The sequence below is a fragment of the Geotrypetes seraphini genome, chromosome 3 (genome assembly GCF_902459505.1).
Source record: "Geotrypetes seraphini chromosome 3, aGeoSer1.1, whole genome shotgun sequence".
Lineage (NCBI taxonomy): Eukaryota > Metazoa > Chordata > Amphibia > Gymnophiona > Dermophiidae > Geotrypetes > Geotrypetes seraphini.
The window spans coordinates 402,911,747-402,929,215 of record NC_047086.1 but is presented as its reverse complement, the minus strand read 5'-3'; the positions used below and the strand labels follow the sequence as shown (position 1 = coordinate 402,929,215).

Sequence of the window (17,469 nt, the reverse complement as noted above, 5' to 3'; positions counted from 1 at the left end):
GTGCACCAATCCAGGGCAAGCAGACGCTTCCCCCATGTCTTAATAACAGACAATGGACTTTTCCTCCAGGAATTTGTCCAAACCTTTCTTAAAACCAGCTACGCTATCTACTTTTAACATAACTTCTGGCCACTTCATTTTTAAGCTTAGATCTTTCCTTCCAAACAGAGACCTTGCTAGATGTCAAATACAGCACAAGGTAACTTCACATGGACTTAACTGTGCAGGAAATGAATCTCCTCATACACCCACCATATAGTGCAAAAATGTGCAAAGGTCTGTTTTTTTCTTTCGATCACTACATAGCCTAATGCCACACAAGCAGCGCTGTTACAAACATATTCTGAAGGTCAATGCTAAGGTTGACAAAGTTTCCTTCCTTGGACCAGAAGGAGATACTGACAAACCACTGGAAGAGATTCTAAAACAACTACCCAGAAATAACACCCAAAGACCCACTCAGTGTGTGAACCAGTTGAGTGGAGTGGACTAACTGGGGGTGGAAATGGGCCCAGAGTTTGCTCAGCAGAATTTCCCAGACTACCTCTTCCTCTCAACACACTGACATGCTACCACCACCACCAACACTAGGAACACCTCACCGAGTATGCCAGCAATGCTTATAAACTTTATAAAACACATTATTATATTTTCTTATAAAGCATATATTTTAACTGAACTCAGCCTTGCCATTCACAAAAATAGAAAAGTTCCTATTTCAAGCTGTCTCATGTACACTTTTCAAATCTAACATATTGTAATCACAAAACAGAAAATAAAATTATTTTTTCTACCTTTTGTTCTCTGATCAATATTCAAATCTTGTTGGTCCCAGGCTCTTGTTGTCTTGCTTGCCAGGGTCTCCTTTCTCCGTGCTAACCATCCGTCTGCCATCTCTGTTCTCCCCTTCCGTTTCCCTTCCCTCTCCCGGAGATCTGGCATCTTTCCTTTTTTTTGTCTCCATCCACAGATTCACCTTTTCTCAACTCCCCACCACCCCAGGATCCACCATCTCTCCCTTTCTGTTCCCAACTATCCTCCTATCCAGTATCTCTATCCCCCCTCCACACCATCCCCTGTTTCCAAGTTCTCTCCCTTTCTGTTCCTTCCCTCCCTAAATCCCATTATGCACCATCTCTCTCCCACTCCTCTGTTTTTAGACCCATTATTTCTAACCCCCAAAGTCTGGCATATGCACGTATCTTTGAACCCCCCCTTCCCTCTCTCCCTCTGTGTACTTTTACACCAGGACCCCCCTCCCCCGAAGGTCTGTCCCCCCTCAGAAGGGCTACACCCCACCCCTGAAGACCTGCACCCCCCGAAGGACTTTACCTCCCACCCGAAGGTCTGTCCCCCTCTGAACGCCTAAACCCCACCCCTGAAGGCCTGCACCCTCCCCGAAGGATTGTACCCCCCACCCGAAGGTCTGTCCCCCCCTGAAGGCCTGCACCCATCCCGAAGGCCTGCACCCACCCCGAATGCCTGCACCCACCCCGAAGGCCTGCACCCACCCCGAAGGCCTGCACCCCCGAAGGCCTGTCCCCCCCCTTGAAGGCCTGACCCCCCCTTGAAGGCCTGCCTGCTTGTCCCCCCTTGAAGGCCTATCCCCCCTTAAAGGTCTGCCTGTCCCACCCCCTTGTAGGCCTGTCCCCCCTTAAAGGTCTGCCTGTCCCACCCCCTTGTAGGCCTGTCCCCCCCTTGAAGGCCTGACCCCCCCTTGAAGGCCTGCCTGCTTGTCCCCCCTTGAAGGCCTGTCCCCCCCTTGCAGGTTGGCCCCCCCCCACAGGCCTGCCCCCCCTTGAAGGCCTGTCCCACCCCCTTGTAGGCCTGTCCCCCCCTTGAAGGCCTGCCTGCTTGTCCCCCCTTGAAGGCCTGTCCCCCCCCTTGAAGGCCTGCACCCCCCCTTGAAGGTTGGCACCCCCCCAAAGGCCTGCACCCCCTTGAAGGCCTGTCCCACCCCCTTGTAGGCCTGTCCCCCCCTTGAAGGCCTGCCTGCCTGTCCCCCCCTTGAAGGCCTGCACCCCCTTGAAGGTCTGCACCCCCCCCGAAGGCCTGCACCCCCCCGAAGGCCTGTCCCCCCACTTGAAGGCCTGCCTGCCTGTCCCCCCCTTGAAGGCCTGCACCCCCTTGAAGGTCTGCACCCCCCCCCCCGAAGACCTGCACCCCCCCTTGAAGGCCTGCCTGCCTGCCTGTCACCCCCCTCCCCCTTGAAAGTCTGCCTGCCCGCCCGCCCGCCCCCCCCTGAAGGCCTGATGCCCCGACCCACCCCGAAGGACCATTCGCCCCCCTGGCCTCCCCGCACTACCTATGAAGCAGCCGCAGCAGGATCGCGACGTCAGCTATCTTTGCGCTGCTTAGGAGCTGCTTCCTGCGCCGGGCTACCTTAAGCTACTGCCCCCCCCACGCCCGAAGGACCGCTCGCCCCACTGACCTTCCAGCACACCTATGAAGCAGCCCGCAGCAGGATCGCGCCGTCAGCAATCCCTCAGCTGCTTGGGCGCTGCTTCCTGCGCCGCGGTCCCGCCCCCTCCTCTGACGTCAGAGGAGGGACGGGACCGCGGCGCAGGAAGCAGCGCCCAAGCAGCTGAGGGATTGCTGACGGCGCGATCCTGCTGCGGGCTGCTTCATAGGTGTGCTGGAAGGTCAGTGGGGCGAGCGGTCCTTCGGGCGTGGGGGGGGACTGAGCGGCAAGGCCGGGAACACCCCCTCAGGGCTGGTACCCGGGGCGGCCCGCCCCCCCCCGGCCCCCCCCCTAGGTACGCCACTGGATGGAACCTAAGCACACTACTGGGCAGGGCTCTGGGTTTCTGGCCCAGAAATATCTAAGAAAAAGGACCATTTAAACTAAATTAATATATGGAACATATATGGTTGGGCAGACTGTATGGACCACTCGGGTCTTTATCTGCCATCATTTATTATGTTACTATGTTACTATATATATATACTAGTCTTTAAGCTCGTTACATTAACGGGTGCTAGAATATGTGTGTGTGTCTGTATTTATTTATTTCTCTCTCTCTCTCCTTAGCCTATTTCTGTATTTCTTTCTTTCTGTCTTTCTTTTTCCTCGGCTGTCCATCACCCCTTGCCTGCTCCCCTTATCCAGCAGCAGCCCTTCTCCCTTTGTTTTAACTCCCCCCTGTCCAGCAGCACCTCTTTCCTGCTCCCTCTGTCCAGCAATAGGCCTCCCTTCCTTTTTTTTGCCCCCCCCCCCCGTCCATCAGCACCTCTTCCCATGTCCAGCAGCAACCCTTACCTCCACTGACATCCGCCTGAAGCCGACACCGACACCTCTGCCCTCCACCGACAACCGCCTGAAGCCGCCGTGGCCTGCAAGCACCGACAGCCTTTGCGGCCTGCTCTGACTCCCTCTTCACCATCGCTTGCCGTTTCCCCCCCCCCCCCCCCCCCCCCCCGGGAAAGCTTGGTGCGTTTTGGCAACCTCCTGTCTGCGGGCCGCCCGCCCATGGTCCCCGACCCGTTCGAGAGAGGAGCCGCAGCGGGCGGGTGAGCAGGCAAGAGGGAAGATGCTGGCAGGTGCGCCTGTGCCCCCCGCCTTCGAATCAGCGGCAGCAGTGAGATGGCACTCTGGCGGTGAGTGACGGCGAGGGGGGAATTGCTCCGTGTTCTGGCCTGCCTCCGTGTTCGAAAATCGAATTCGGCACGGATGCACACCTCACGGCGCCAGGACTCACGAAGTTTCAAGAGCGCATGCGCACTCTAGGGTTTTATTATTATAGATATATATAGATATAGATATATATATAGTAAAGGCATCAAACTTTTTTTTCAACTTCTTCAAGGTCTATATAGACAAACACTTTCCATTCAGCAAATAACAGTCTTACATTCGTTTTCAAACCTCAGCGGTGTAATAAGAGTTTCAACACACGCAGACTATACATGCCAAAGTCATCATTGGTCTTAGTTACATTTTCTAATTATATTTTAAAGTGCTATCTTTTTATACATAATCTTATTCAGCAGACTCAGGCCTCAAAGTGTTTCTGATTGGACAGCATTTTCTGCCTCCCCATTCAACTAAGGATGGGAGAGGATGTTGCATATTAGAACTCAAATCATTATGAAAATCCTACAGACTCTCGAGCTGAATGGAGAATTTGTACTAAAAACTTCTTCCAGAATACCATGATGCATCTTATGGCAATATTTAACATCTTTAAACATGGTGCTAGCCATGCGATTGATTTCAAAGTAATTACTCTAATAGTAAATCACTAGGAGGTTCTCATCGTTTCTGAAATGTCTGTTTCCACCTTTTTCCAAGGTCTAATAAATTCTGGGTGAGGGTGCAGGGGTTTTTGCACAGTATCTGAACTTACATAATTCTGGAGGCCACATTACCGTAAGGATGTGCTCAGAATTGAATCGGTTCAGCGGATGGCCACCAGGTTGGTCTCGGGGCTAAAGGGTCTCCCGTACGAAGAAAGATTGAGCAAATTGCAGCTCTACACTCTCAAAGAGCGTAGGGAGAGGGGAGACATGATTGAGACTTTTAAGTACATCACGGGACGGGTCGAGGTGGAAGAGGATATCTTTCTTCTCAAGGGACCCTCGACCACAAGAGGACATCCGCTCAAACTCAAGGGAGGGAAGTTTCGTGGAGACGCCAGGAAGTACTTCTTCACGGAGAGAGTGATTGAGCATTGGAACAAGCTTCCAGTACAGGTGGTCGAGGCACGCAGCATCCCAGACTTCAAGAACAAATGGGATACCTATGTGGGATCCCTACGAGGTCATGCCAAGGGATAGGGTCACTAGGACTTGAATGAGCGGGTCAGTAGAATGACAGTATAATTATTGTACTTTAGGGGTCAGTAGACTTAAGAGGGTGGGTAAATGGTGTGGGCAGACTTGATGGGCTATGGCCCTTATCTGCTGTCATCTTTCTATGTTTCTATGTTTCTATGTTACATATAGCAGCTCTGGACAAAGGGCTCAGATTCACAATTCATGAAATGCATCTGTTGATAGCAATTATCACCGGCATGAACTCTTTCAACATCTGCTACATAACATAACATTATACTTATAGACCGCGTTACCAAAAAGTTCTACGCGGTTTACAAAGGATTATAAACATTAAACACAATCGTATATTTGAATGGTTCAGCTAGTCAGGTATTTGGAGAAAAGTTAGGTTTTTAGCTGTTTTCTAAAATGTGAGCAACAATGATCGAAATTCTTTTTCACGAGAAGCTGCCTGAGATGCTAAAGAGTGATTTAGGAATTTCTTGATTTTATAACCTTTTACAGAAGGGAAATTGAACAGAGCATGCTACCTGGTTTAGTTCCTCACAGAAGTTGTAAAACTCTCAAATATCCAGTGGCTGATGGTTAGTGCAGTGGACTGAGATCCTGGGGAATTGAGTTCAGTTCCCACTGCAGCTCATTGTGTTCCTGGGCATATCATTTCAACCCAGTGGCATAGTAAGGGGATGGGGCAGTCCACCGTGGGTGCTGTCTTGATGAGGGTACGGGCACCCTCCTTCCCGCCTCTGCTCTTTCCCCACCCCCACTGCCATACATGCACACTGCTTCCCTTCCCTTGTACCTCTGTAATGCTCCTGGGGCAAGCAGCAACCCCTAAGCTGCAGTCATGCCAACATCGGCTCTTCCTCTAACATCACTTCCTGGACCTGGACCTGGACCTGGACCTAGGAAGTGACATCAGAGGAAGAGCCGACACTGGCACGACAGCAGCTTGGGGGGGTCGCTGCTCACACCTAATGATATAATAAGCATTAACCAGAAGGTCAAACAAATTAGTCAGTGGCTCCATGAAAATATGCTGGTTCTAAATATATCCAAAAGAAAAACTATGTTTTTCCCCTGGAAAGAAGGTCTTTCTATGACATCCCCAGTTGAGTGGTTTTGGATCTATGCATATTGTGATCTTCCCAATGCAATGGCTCCTACATCTTAACCAGAATTCTGTGATCCTCTAACTCTTGTAAATCCACTTTGACTTTTTCCTTGACAAATGCTGCAAGAGCATCTGGACTGGCTGAATAATGGGGTCTGATTCTAAGTGGAGCTGTACATCCAATCTGTTCTGCGTTGTATATGGAAATATGTCTGATTACATTACTGTTTTGCCTAACCAGACTGTCACAACAGGCCAGTGCAAAACACGCTTGACAACCCACTGATTTCTATAAAGAGAATAGAACAGCACACACTAACTTCTTCTAAGAATGAGTCTAATATTTATTTACAGAGAAAACAAATAATACTTCACCATGGGTGCCTGCAACCTCCGCCTCTCACAAACCAGGTAGCCCTTTACGGTCAGGTGAGGAGCTTCTTCCATGGGAGGGGTTTCTGGGCAGTGCACGTGTTCACTCCGCAGATGAGCTACAAGCATGACAACGCTGAGGGGCTTCCTTTATACTAACATTCGCATGCAATGTTTACCTTTCAAACACACACAGGATAGCACATGCCTAAAACCAATTCATCTGCCTGCTGTTAGCAGTATACAAAGGATATCTGCTCTCTTTGCATAGCAACCAATAGACATTACTAGGTATCAGCAGGTAATACTGACAAGAACTCAGGTGGAACTAGCTAGAACTACGAGTCACCTAGAGCAATGGTCAAAAGATACAAACGAGTCATGAAACTATACAATGCTGTTCTTAGGCTTACAGGCCCCGGGTCCTTTTACTACAATTACCCGTTGCCTTGGTTTCACAGGCCGCCTTTCACGCTTCACTGAAATGTACCTGACGGACAGCACCAGGCAGGGTGTGTTGCAGGGATATTACATCCTTTTGGATCTCCAGGAACCGGGCAATGCCCCACACTCCTCCGGTGATGATAGCAGAGACCTGCTGGTCTCAGACTCATGGTTAGGAGTCACAGATGGTAAGGTTATTTTTAAGATTTCTGATTGGAACAGAGCATGTCTATCTACTATGACATATGACCCCCTACAAAAGAAACCCCCTCCTGATAGTCCTGTCTCTCTTGAAAGTACTTCCTGTTTTGCAGGATTAATTTCTCCAGTTCTGTTCCTTGAATTCACCTCACCAGTATCACAGCTAGTACTACTAAACATTTATATAATGCTTCAAGGACACACGTAAGAAGCAAATCATTGCCGGGCTGACAAGATGGACCATTTTGGTAAATCATTGGCAGTCATTTACTATGTAATTATAGAACTCATTTAAGGAGGGGTTACCATATGTTCACAGAGAGACACCTCAGCAGGACAAACTCTATAAGACCACAGGAATCTCCTAGCTGGAAGCAGAAGGATCAAGTGTGTTTCCTAGAGGAAGAGTCTTCTCATTCCCTAAGTGAAAGGTAACGCTCTGTCCATATGTGTTTACCCTTCATCTGTAGTAGTTAAACCATGCGCTGCTGCTACTACTATTTCACACATCTATAGTGCTGAAAGGCGTACGCAGTAATGTACATTTTAACATTTAGTAGATGGTCCCTGTCCGGAAGAGCTTACAATCTAACTTGGACAGACAGACATATAGGGTTAAGGATGCAGAACCCAGGGTGAAAGCAGTCTCGAAGAGGTGGGCTTTTGTTGCGTGATGTGTAAATCGGTTAATCTATGGCATAAAGGGACAAGGTTTGCACTGGCCAGGTCACTTGCAGCCCTGCATGCCAGTTTCCGAAGGGAACCTCCCTGATGAATCTCTCTTTGAAAATGTGGGCTGGCAAACACCACAGATGCATAATTACTCGTGAAATTTATACCTGTCTTTCCTATAATGCAATGAAGCCTTAATCGACACACTAACAAACATAGCAATATGATTCGGTCCATATCCTATAAATGGCATCTTTAACTTAGGCACCAGTAGCATCCTACCAGTGCCTAACTTAAGTGGCAAAGTTGTTTAAGAATGAGATATTGGGTGGAGGAGGTAGGGAGACAAAGGGGCATGCTGGACCCTATAGAGAGGAGAATGAGAGAGGAAGATGGGGTGGGCAGTTGGGAGATGGGAAAGATGCTGAACATTAGAAGGGGAGAAGCATGACAACCTAAACACTGGATAAAATTTGGAAGGGGGAAAGAGAGAGGAGTTTCTGAATTAGGGAAGGATGGAGGGAAAGGGGATGTTTGTTCATGAAGAGAAGGAGCGATGGTAGACATGAGGAGGGTGACAGGGGAGATGCTGGATTGGCATAGGGGAAGAGAGAGGATAGGGGAAGATGCTGGCTTAGAGGAGGAGATGCTGGATTGGTTAAGGAGATAAAAAGAACATGGGAGTATAGGGACCTAGAAATTATTGGGAATGGGAATTGTGGGGTAACAGGAAATAATGGATATGAAGTGAGTAGGAAGACAGAAGGGAGATATTGGACATAGGGGACATGGAGAAGGTCAGGAGATGCTGGACATTGGTCAGGAATAGGGATAGAGATGAGGAAACTGGATGTGGAGGCAATAGGGAGAAAGCAAATCCTGACAAAGGAAGAGAGAAATGGAGGGAGATGCTGAACCTGGACAAATGGATGGGCAGGTGGGAACAGTAGGGTGATGGGAAAATGCTGGATGGAGGGAAGGCAGGAGATAATAGGCAGACGAGGAAAAGAGAGAGAAGGGTACTATACGGAATAGAATAGAGAAAGAGAGGAGATACTGGATAGAGGGAAGAAGAGAGAGAGGGAAACTGTTACCAAAACAACCAGGGAATCAAAGAATGAGAAAATGGAAGGCTGGGGTGAGGGAGATGAAAAACTGTAGGTTGATGCAGAAAAGGAGGAAGATTAAAGACTGGATAGTAAGAATGAATACAATTGAGCCCATTGAGAGGCAGAAATTAAAAGGAAGAGAGTTAAAAGGAAAAGACTGAAATCAGAGATGGATGTAAGAGAAGAGACAAATAAGATAGGAAAGGAGAGAAGTGGAAAAAGAGCTAAGAAAAGGCACAGGAAAGCAGTAACTGGAGACTGACATACATGAATAAAATGGCTAGAGAACAAATCTAGCACACATAATTTTATTTTTAAGCAAATAGAAAATGTAATTTATATCTACTTCCTTTATGTTTTGCAATTTAAATTTGGTTACCAGATGTCCGGGAAAATCCAGGACTTTCCGAAACCCAGCAGTTTGTCTGGGTTTTAGAAAGCCCTGATTAGCTCCGGCCGCACCTGTAGGGCCTCTGAGCATGTGCAGATGACATGACACACGCAGATGTGGCCGGAGCAAACTACCGTATTTGCCGGCGTATAGGACGACTGGGCGTATAAGACGACCCCCCAACTTTTAGTTAAAAAATAGAGTTTTGTGTTATACTCGCCGTATAAGACGACCCCTTCTTCCGCACACCTTCTCTACCGCCCCGGGTGCAGCACAGCCGGCCAGGTTCCCTTACTTTTGCGGCACTTCCCCGACCGACCGACAACAGCCCCGGTCCGACAAACCTCCCTGCCCTTAACCGCGAATCTAAATTACCTTCTTACAGCTGCTGTAAGAAGGTAATTTAGATTCGCGGCTACAGGGCAGGGAGGATTGTCGGACCCGGGCTGTTATCGATCGGTCGGGGAAGTGCCACAAAAGTAAGGGAACCTGGCCGGCTGTGCTGCAACCGGGGCGGGGCGGCCGCCCCTCTCTCTTGGTACCGCGAGGCTACTCTCCTTCTCCTTACCTGCCATGCCTGCAGCACAGAGCCGAACGGAAGTCTTCCCGACGTCAGCGCTGACGTCGGAGGGAGGGAGGGCTTTGTTTAAGCTTTGTTTAAGCCCTCCCTCCCCTCCGACGTCAGCGCTGACGTCGGGAAGACTTCCGTTCGGCTCTGTGCTGCAAGCAGAGAAGGTAGGGAGAAGAAGAGCCGCGCGACTGAGTACATCCAGCCCCGCAAGTAAGGGCATGTAAACTGTACCCGGCGTATAAGACGACCCCCGACTTTGGGGAGGATTTTAAGGTACTAAAAAGTCGTCTTATACGCCGGCAAATACGGTACTTATAATTCAAACTTGGCTGTGGGAAGGACAAAGCCTCTGAGTCCCGGTAGAGAGCTAAACAAGCATTTTCTCAAATTTCCAAGAACGATATCTTCATCAGCAAAAAAAAAAATCTTCCTCTATGGGAAAAAAAAAATTCACAGCAGCAGAAACACTGCTTATGTAGGAATTTTTATGGTTTGTTTTGACTATGAGGGGGTGCTGAAAAGTTCTCAACTCAACCAAGAAGAGAATGACGTGGATTATGGTTCAATCAATGATCTGAAACAAGGTCAAAATGTAGTATTTTGTTTCTGCAGATTGGCACTTAAGGAAATAAGATAACGCTCTTTTCAGCTACAGTGGCAAAATAACACTCAGAATTTAGAAAGTTGGTTGGTTGGCCTGAGAACTTTTCAGCACCCCCGCGTAAATATTTTCCATATAATCCTGTGGTAGTTCGGTAATATTTAGAAGTACACAGGATCTCTCAGGTCGAGAAAGGGATGGACAGACTGGCTAGGCCATATGGGCTTTATCTGCCTTCATTTTTTCTGTTTCTATTCACCCGTGCCACCTCTGCCCCTCCCTCCAGACCACCCTTCACCCCACAATCCTATTGCCTCTGATTCTGGTCACACAAAGATTGGGGCAGAAGAGATCTTGCAAAAATGTTGTAATATTCTGTCCACATGGTCAAGGCTGATGCAGCCACCATGGAGAAAACCTATATTCAAGAGGCAACCCTATGAGAGACTGCTCAGTCTAGCCCGGTTGGTCCCGATAGACTCTCTCAACAGTCGTTTGGTCAGCGGTACTTAGCGTCTTGGATTATTGTAATGTGGGCTTGCCAGCGAATTGGCTGCTTCCTCTGCAACTAGTTCAAAATGCAGCGGCTTGACTAGCGTCTGCTTGACAATGAGCAAGTGCCCATTACGATTTTGAGTCTCTGCCAGTCTTGAAGACAGCTAAAGAATTGTTTTTACTATAAACACTAGGGACATATAGATTACCCGTCTAGAAACAGAAAATGCCAAAGACCATTTGGCCTATCTATGGCGTTTGCTGTCCTTCTCCCTTAGAGATCCAACGTACTTGTCCCAAGCTATCTTGAAGTCAGATACGTTTTGCATCTCCACCACTTCACTGTGAGGCCTTTCCACCCTTTGCGTGAAAAAGTATTTTCTGAGGTTCCCTTCGTCTTATGCCCCCTCAATTCAGAGTTTCCTTTCATATCTCCCCTCTCCCGACTTTCATCCAAAGTACGTACATATATTGAGATCTTTAAGTCTGTCCCCATACGCCTTATGATGAAGACCACTGACCATTTTAATAGTCTTCCTCTAGACCAGGGGTAGGCAATTCCGGTCCTCGAGATCCAGAGCCAGGTCAGGTTTTCAGGATATCCACAATGAATATGGATGAGATGGATTTACATGCACTGCCTCCTTGAGATGCAAATCGATCTCATGCATATTTATTGTGGATATCCTGAAAACCTGACCTGGCTCTGGCTCTCGAGGACCGGAATTGCCTACCCCTGCTCTAGACCAACTCCATCCTGTTTATATCTTTTTGAAGATGTGGTCTCCAGAATTGTACACAATATTCTACATGAGGTCTCACTAGTCTTGTACAAGGGCATCAATACTTTCTTTTTCCTACTGGCCATACCTTCTAGCTTTTGCCGTTGTCTTTTCAATCTGTTGAGCTTAGGATCATCACCCAAGCCCTGCTCCTCTTTCCTGCACAAAAGTTCTTCACCCCCTAAACTGTATGCTTCGGTTTGCGAGTAACCTGGTTTGCGAGTGTTTTGCAAGACGAGCAAAACACTCAGCAAACTTTTGACTCGCAAACCGAGCACTGCCCCGATCAATGAGCACTTACAGGGGATTCCTCTTCCGTCTTCCGGCCAGCCTTCTATATCGGGTACCTTCCTCAGGTTGGAGGACCTCTGTCTGGGCCTGTGTGGCTGGGTGCTGTCCCTCCTGTGCGTTGCATGTGACGCGCATAGTGTCAATCATCGGCGTTGTGCGTATCATGCGCTGCGTGCGGGTGGGGCAGCGCTCGGCTGCGTGGGCTCGGGTAGGGGCTCTCCAGCATGCGAGGGGCATCCGACGTGGAGGGCTGGCCGGCGGATGGAGGAGGCATCCCTCTGAAGGCACTGCGAGGTTCTCCAGCGGCTGGCATCCCCCCCCCGAAGTAGCACTGTGGGGTTCTCTGGCGGCTGGCATCACCCCTGAAGTGGCACTGTCGGGTTCTTCTTCCGATGACGGACGGAGGAGACGGCACTGCAGCACCCGGCCCCGACAAGTACAGTCCCCGGGTTCTGGAACCAATCGTTGCTGTTGCCACTATTGTCTATGGGGAACTTTGTTTTGATAAACGAGCATTTTGGATTACGAGCATGCTCCTGGAACGGATTATGCTCGTAATCCAAGGTACCACTGTATTTTAACTGCAGCTATTATATAGGGCCCTCGCCATCTTTATTCTTCCTGTTTTCACTAATAACCCTTTTCTAAAAAGGAGATAGCAGTAGCCACTCACCAGCGCCTTAGTCTAGCACGTTCCTCTTCCTCAAGGTGTCTTGCAAAGGATTCAGTTTAACCCTTTCAGGACCAAGGGACCTATTTGTCCCATAACTTTAAAATCCTATCAATTTTGATTGGGATAGTCTACAGTTCTAAATTTGATATGTACGGATTCCATAGGATACTGCCTTTATGTAAACAAACTGTTTCCGACATTCATTCATTAGCGTCGTTGCCAGATTGACGAGAAGATTCACTTGCCACACGGTCCATAAGCCAGAAGTGTGATTTTTTTAAAAAAAAAAATAATGATATTTCACCAAAAAAATCAATTTTTTTGGCATCTGCAAGCCCTTTTTACCATAAAAATGTCGTCAAAACCACAAAAATTGGCCTACGATCCTTATGGTCCTGAAAGGGTTAAATGGCTGGCGTTGACATTTACAGCAGTTCAATTTCACAGACCCAAATTATTGGCCAGTACATTCCAAAACAGGCAGCTTCATTCAGCGCAAGGACATTTGTCATCTCTCACCGTTTAGTGTGATACATCTGATGAAATGGAGAAATAGAGCCTTTGAAAGCCTTTCGCATTGTCTGATATTAATCACCGCCCCCGTGGCATCCACTTTGTTCCCTTTTCCATCTCTATTTATTTATTCAATTTTCTATACTGTTCTCTCAGAGGAGCGCAAAACGGTTTACATTAATTTATTCAGGTACTCAAACATTTAAGAGGCTGTACGTGTAAGAGATTCCTTGAAATGACTTTGGCCTTCCGAGCAGGTAAATGGAATAAGGATTTAAGCGGTCTGGTTATGTCATCCTTCTCTTACTAGGATTTTAGAAAATTATTGAAAACTTATTTGTTTGATAAATATGTATAACGTTTTGTTAATTTTATTGAATTTATTAATAATAATAATAATAATAATAAATTTATTCTTTTATACCGCCATTACCCAAGAGTTCTAGGCGGTTTACACCATAAGAAACTGAACAATCAGCAAAGTACATACATATCATAGGATAAAACCAGAATTAATGGTTAAAAAAGTAATTATAATCTTAAAAAGATCTAATTAAGTGATAAATTTGTCAAACAAAGCAGACTTTACTAGTTTTCGAAAAGAATTATGATTAAGTGATTAATCAAAACCTCATTAAACTTGAAACTTGACATGGCTTGATGAAGACATTCACTGAGCCAACATTGTAGTTTGCCTGCCTGAAACGCTAAGATCCTTTCAAAAAAGCTCTTATATCTGACACCATTTGGCTTACGATAGGTAAATAACTTGGAACTTCTTGTAATCCTTGATGGTCTATAAATTTGTGATTTTTGATAATGTTATCTAATGCAGTGATTCCCAACCCTGTCCTGGAGGAACACCAGGCCAATCGGGTTTTCAGGCTAGCCCTAATGAATATGCATGAGAGAGATTTGCATATGATGGAAGTGATAGGCATGCAAATTTGCTTCATGCATATTCATTAGGGCTAGCCTGAAAACCCAATTGGCCTGGTGTTCCTCCAGGACAGGGTTGGGAACCACTGGTCTAGCCCACTACACCATCCGATCTACCACCCAACTGGGAGAACTTAAAGTCCCCTGGCCAGGAATTTAACTCAAGTCCTGTAGCCACTGGTTTTGTTAGAGGGCTAGATTTGGCCTCTCTGTGAGTAGACATTTCTAATTGTACTGAATATTTCAATATACAGAGGAACTTTCCCCCGCCTAACCCCATCCACCGAAATAGAAGAGGCAAAGTGGATGGATAGTTTTGTTCTTGAGAACATGATAGTAAATTTTCAAAGGGAAAAGGTGTCTAGGTTCCAGTCTATTCCCGGATAGTTGAAGTCACCCATGATAACTGTGTTGCCTCCCTTGCAGTTGTGTTTAATCTCATCCATCATGTCTCCATCAATTTCTTCGGACTGCCCTAGGGGTCAGTAGTAGATACCGATCTTCGTTTCCATTCCATTTGTTCCAGGAATTTTGACCCATAGAGATTCTAACTTATCTGTCAGTTGTGATGTGTTCTCTCCTGTAGATTCAATTCCCTCTTTGATATATATATGGCAATGCCCCCACCTTTTTGAGCCACTATGTCTCTGCGGTATAGTTTGTATCCCGGTAGCACAGTGTCCCAAATGTCTTAGTGAGTTATATAGACCATCAAGGAATACAAGTTCTTACATATTTGCCTATCCTAAGCCAAATGGTGTCAGATATAAGACCTTTTTTGATAAGACCTTAGCGTTTCAGGCAGGTAAATTATAATCCTGGTTTTGTGAATGTATTCATCAAGCCATATCTTACTGTTCTTTTCGGAAATGAGTTAAGTCTTCTTTGTTTGACAAATTTATTACTTAGTTGGGTATTTTTAAGATTGCAATTCATTTTTAACTTTTTATAGTGATTTCATTTTTATGGTATGAATGTATTTTGCTGATCAGTTTCTTATGGCGTAAACCGCCTAGAACTCTTGGTAATGGCGGTATAAAATAATAAATTTATTATTATTGTGGAGATTGGACTCTAGTGGAGACACTGTGCAGCCGGCAAGCACCAGGTGTAGAAAGGCCCAGGGATCTCTCGAAGCTTGGTCATAATCAGCGTCTTCTCCACAGGCGAGAACTGGAGTTCACCCCCCAAGATACACACATCCTGGTCTTCAGCCTGGATGAGGAGCTGGGTGACTCTGAGGATGAGGAAGAGTATGAGTTCCCTGAGAGTGTGAGGAATTCCTCTCTGCAGAAGCTGAAGGAAGCAGCTCTGGGGACGGTGACTATATTTATTTATGTTAAAATTTTCTATTCCGCTTATAGACTAAGCCGATTACAATATTCATATACATAACTTGTAATAACAAACAAATTAATTTAAAAAGTACAATACATCTAATAGGTTGAGAGGGGCAGCATTATTCTGACTGTCTCACCCAGCAGGGTCTTGTGGAACAGCAGAATGTAATATGGCCATGTTATCCTATCATGTGGTTGTAGCAATGGATGGGCTTCTACTCCCAGGTCTGTGCTCACTCCAAGACTCCTTTGGGATGAGTCATTAGAACATAAGAATAGCCTTACTGGGTTAGACCATTGGTCCATCAAGCCCAGTAGCCCGTTCTCATGGTGGCCAATCCAGGTCCCTAGAACCTGGCCAAAACCCAAGGAGTAGCAACATTCCAGCATTTCAAACAGTAACAAAAGATTCTAGAACCCCAAAGAGAATCAAGATTCCGGACAGAATCTCAAAGAATCGCAAGATTCTGGAACCCCAATGAGAGCAACATTCCAGGGCTGAGATTGTGATGTCATAATGCCTCATTCCACAGTGCCTCAGAGCCAACCTCAGCAGTGATGTTGCAATGGCTTAATTGTCATTACTTGGCATACATAAGAGGATAAGAACAGCCATAATGGTTCAGACCAATGGTCCATCAAGCCCAGTAGCCCGTTCTCACAGTGGCCAATCCAGGTCCCTAGTACCTGGCCAAAACCCAAGGAGTAGCAACATTCCAGCATCTCAAAGAATAGCAAGATTCCGGAACCCCAATGAGAGCAACATTCCATAGCTGACATCGTGATGTCATAATGCTTCACTCAACAGTGCCTCAGAGCCAACCTCATCAATAATGTTACATTGGCTTAACTGTCCTATACTTGACTCATGTAAGAACATAAGAATAACCTTACTGGGTCAGATCAATTGTCCATCAAGCCCAGTAGCCCGTTCTCATGGTGGCCAATCCAGGTCACTAGTACCTGACCAAAAACCAAGGAATGGCAACATTCCATACAGAATCTCAAAGAATAGCAAGATTCCAGAATCCCAGAGAGTTACAAGATTCTAGAATCCCAAAGAGTAGCAACATTCCATGCTACCGATCCAGGGCAAGCAGTGACTTCCCCCATGTCTTTCTCAATAACAGACTTTTTCACTTTATTTTCCTGAGTCTCAGTTCTAATCCCAGCTCTGTCACTGATTCTCTATGTGCCCTTGGAGGTGAATCACTTTGTGCCTCTGTTCTAATCCTTTGTCTGTCACTGACTCTCTGTGGGATTTTGGGGTGAGTCACTTTGAAGCTCATTTTAGAAAAATAAAAACATCTAAAAAGTGGCTTAAAGGGGCAGATGGATTTTTTTTCTCACCAAACTCTTCCAATTCACCATCTTTGAAACCCATTCTCTAGATCAGGGGTAGGGAACTCCGGTTCTCGAGAGCCGTATTCCAGTCGGGTTTTCAGGATTTCCCCAATAAATATGCATTGAAAGCAGTGCATGCAAATAGATCTCCTGCATATTCATTGGGGAAATCCTGAAAACCCGACTGGAATACGGTTCTTGAGGACCGGAGTTCCCTACCCCTGCTCTAGATGAATTTCTCTTGTGGTTGTCTGCAGTGCATTTAATCTGAAGGAGATAGACCTGTTTTAACAATGAATAAGTGCCAAAAGGTACCCAGATGACCATTGGAGGGATGATGCCCCTATACTCTCCCAGTGGACACTAACCCCCCTCCCACTCCCCAAAGATGTGAATGAAACAGTACATACCTGCCTGTATGATAGATCCAGATGTTATGGCCAGTCCTACTGGATCAGCAAGCAGGTCCCTGGAGTAGGCTAGTGGGTGGTGTAGTCACCCATAGAGATGGGGATTCAGGCCCATATCCTACTAACTAATATACTTATGGTGGAATCTGTGAGTTAGTAAATTTAGCACAAATCAGAGAAAATATTTCTTCACTCAACGTGTAATTAAACTCGGAATTTTTTTTTGCTAGAGAATGTGATAAAAGCAGTTAGCTTAGCAGGGTTTTAAAAAAACCCTCCAGCTCCTCCAGCCCCTTAACCATCTTAGTCGCTCTTCTCTGGACCCTTTCAAGTAGTACCATGTCCTTCTTCATGTATGGCGACCAGTGCTTGACGCAGTACTCCAGGTGAGGGCATATCATGGCCTGGTACAGCGGCATGATAACCTTCTC

General features: G+C 46.6%; 1 protein-coding gene across 1 annotated transcript in view; it reads left to right on the top strand.

Moving 5' to 3' along the window:
• LOC117357305 overlaps nucleotides 1-17,469 on the top strand; it is an 86,836-nt gene that overhangs the window by 28,453 nt on the left and 40,914 nt on the right. Inside the window, exons 5-7 of the mRNA XM_033937676.1 lie at nucleotides 6,724-6,894; nucleotides 7,021-7,111; nucleotides 15,111-15,264. Of these exons, the coding sequence (XP_033793567.1) occupies nucleotides 6,724-6,894; nucleotides 7,021-7,111; nucleotides 15,111-15,264 (416 nt within the window). The remainder of the gene's footprint in view (nucleotides 1-6,723; nucleotides 6,895-7,020; nucleotides 7,112-15,110; nucleotides 15,265-17,469) is intronic.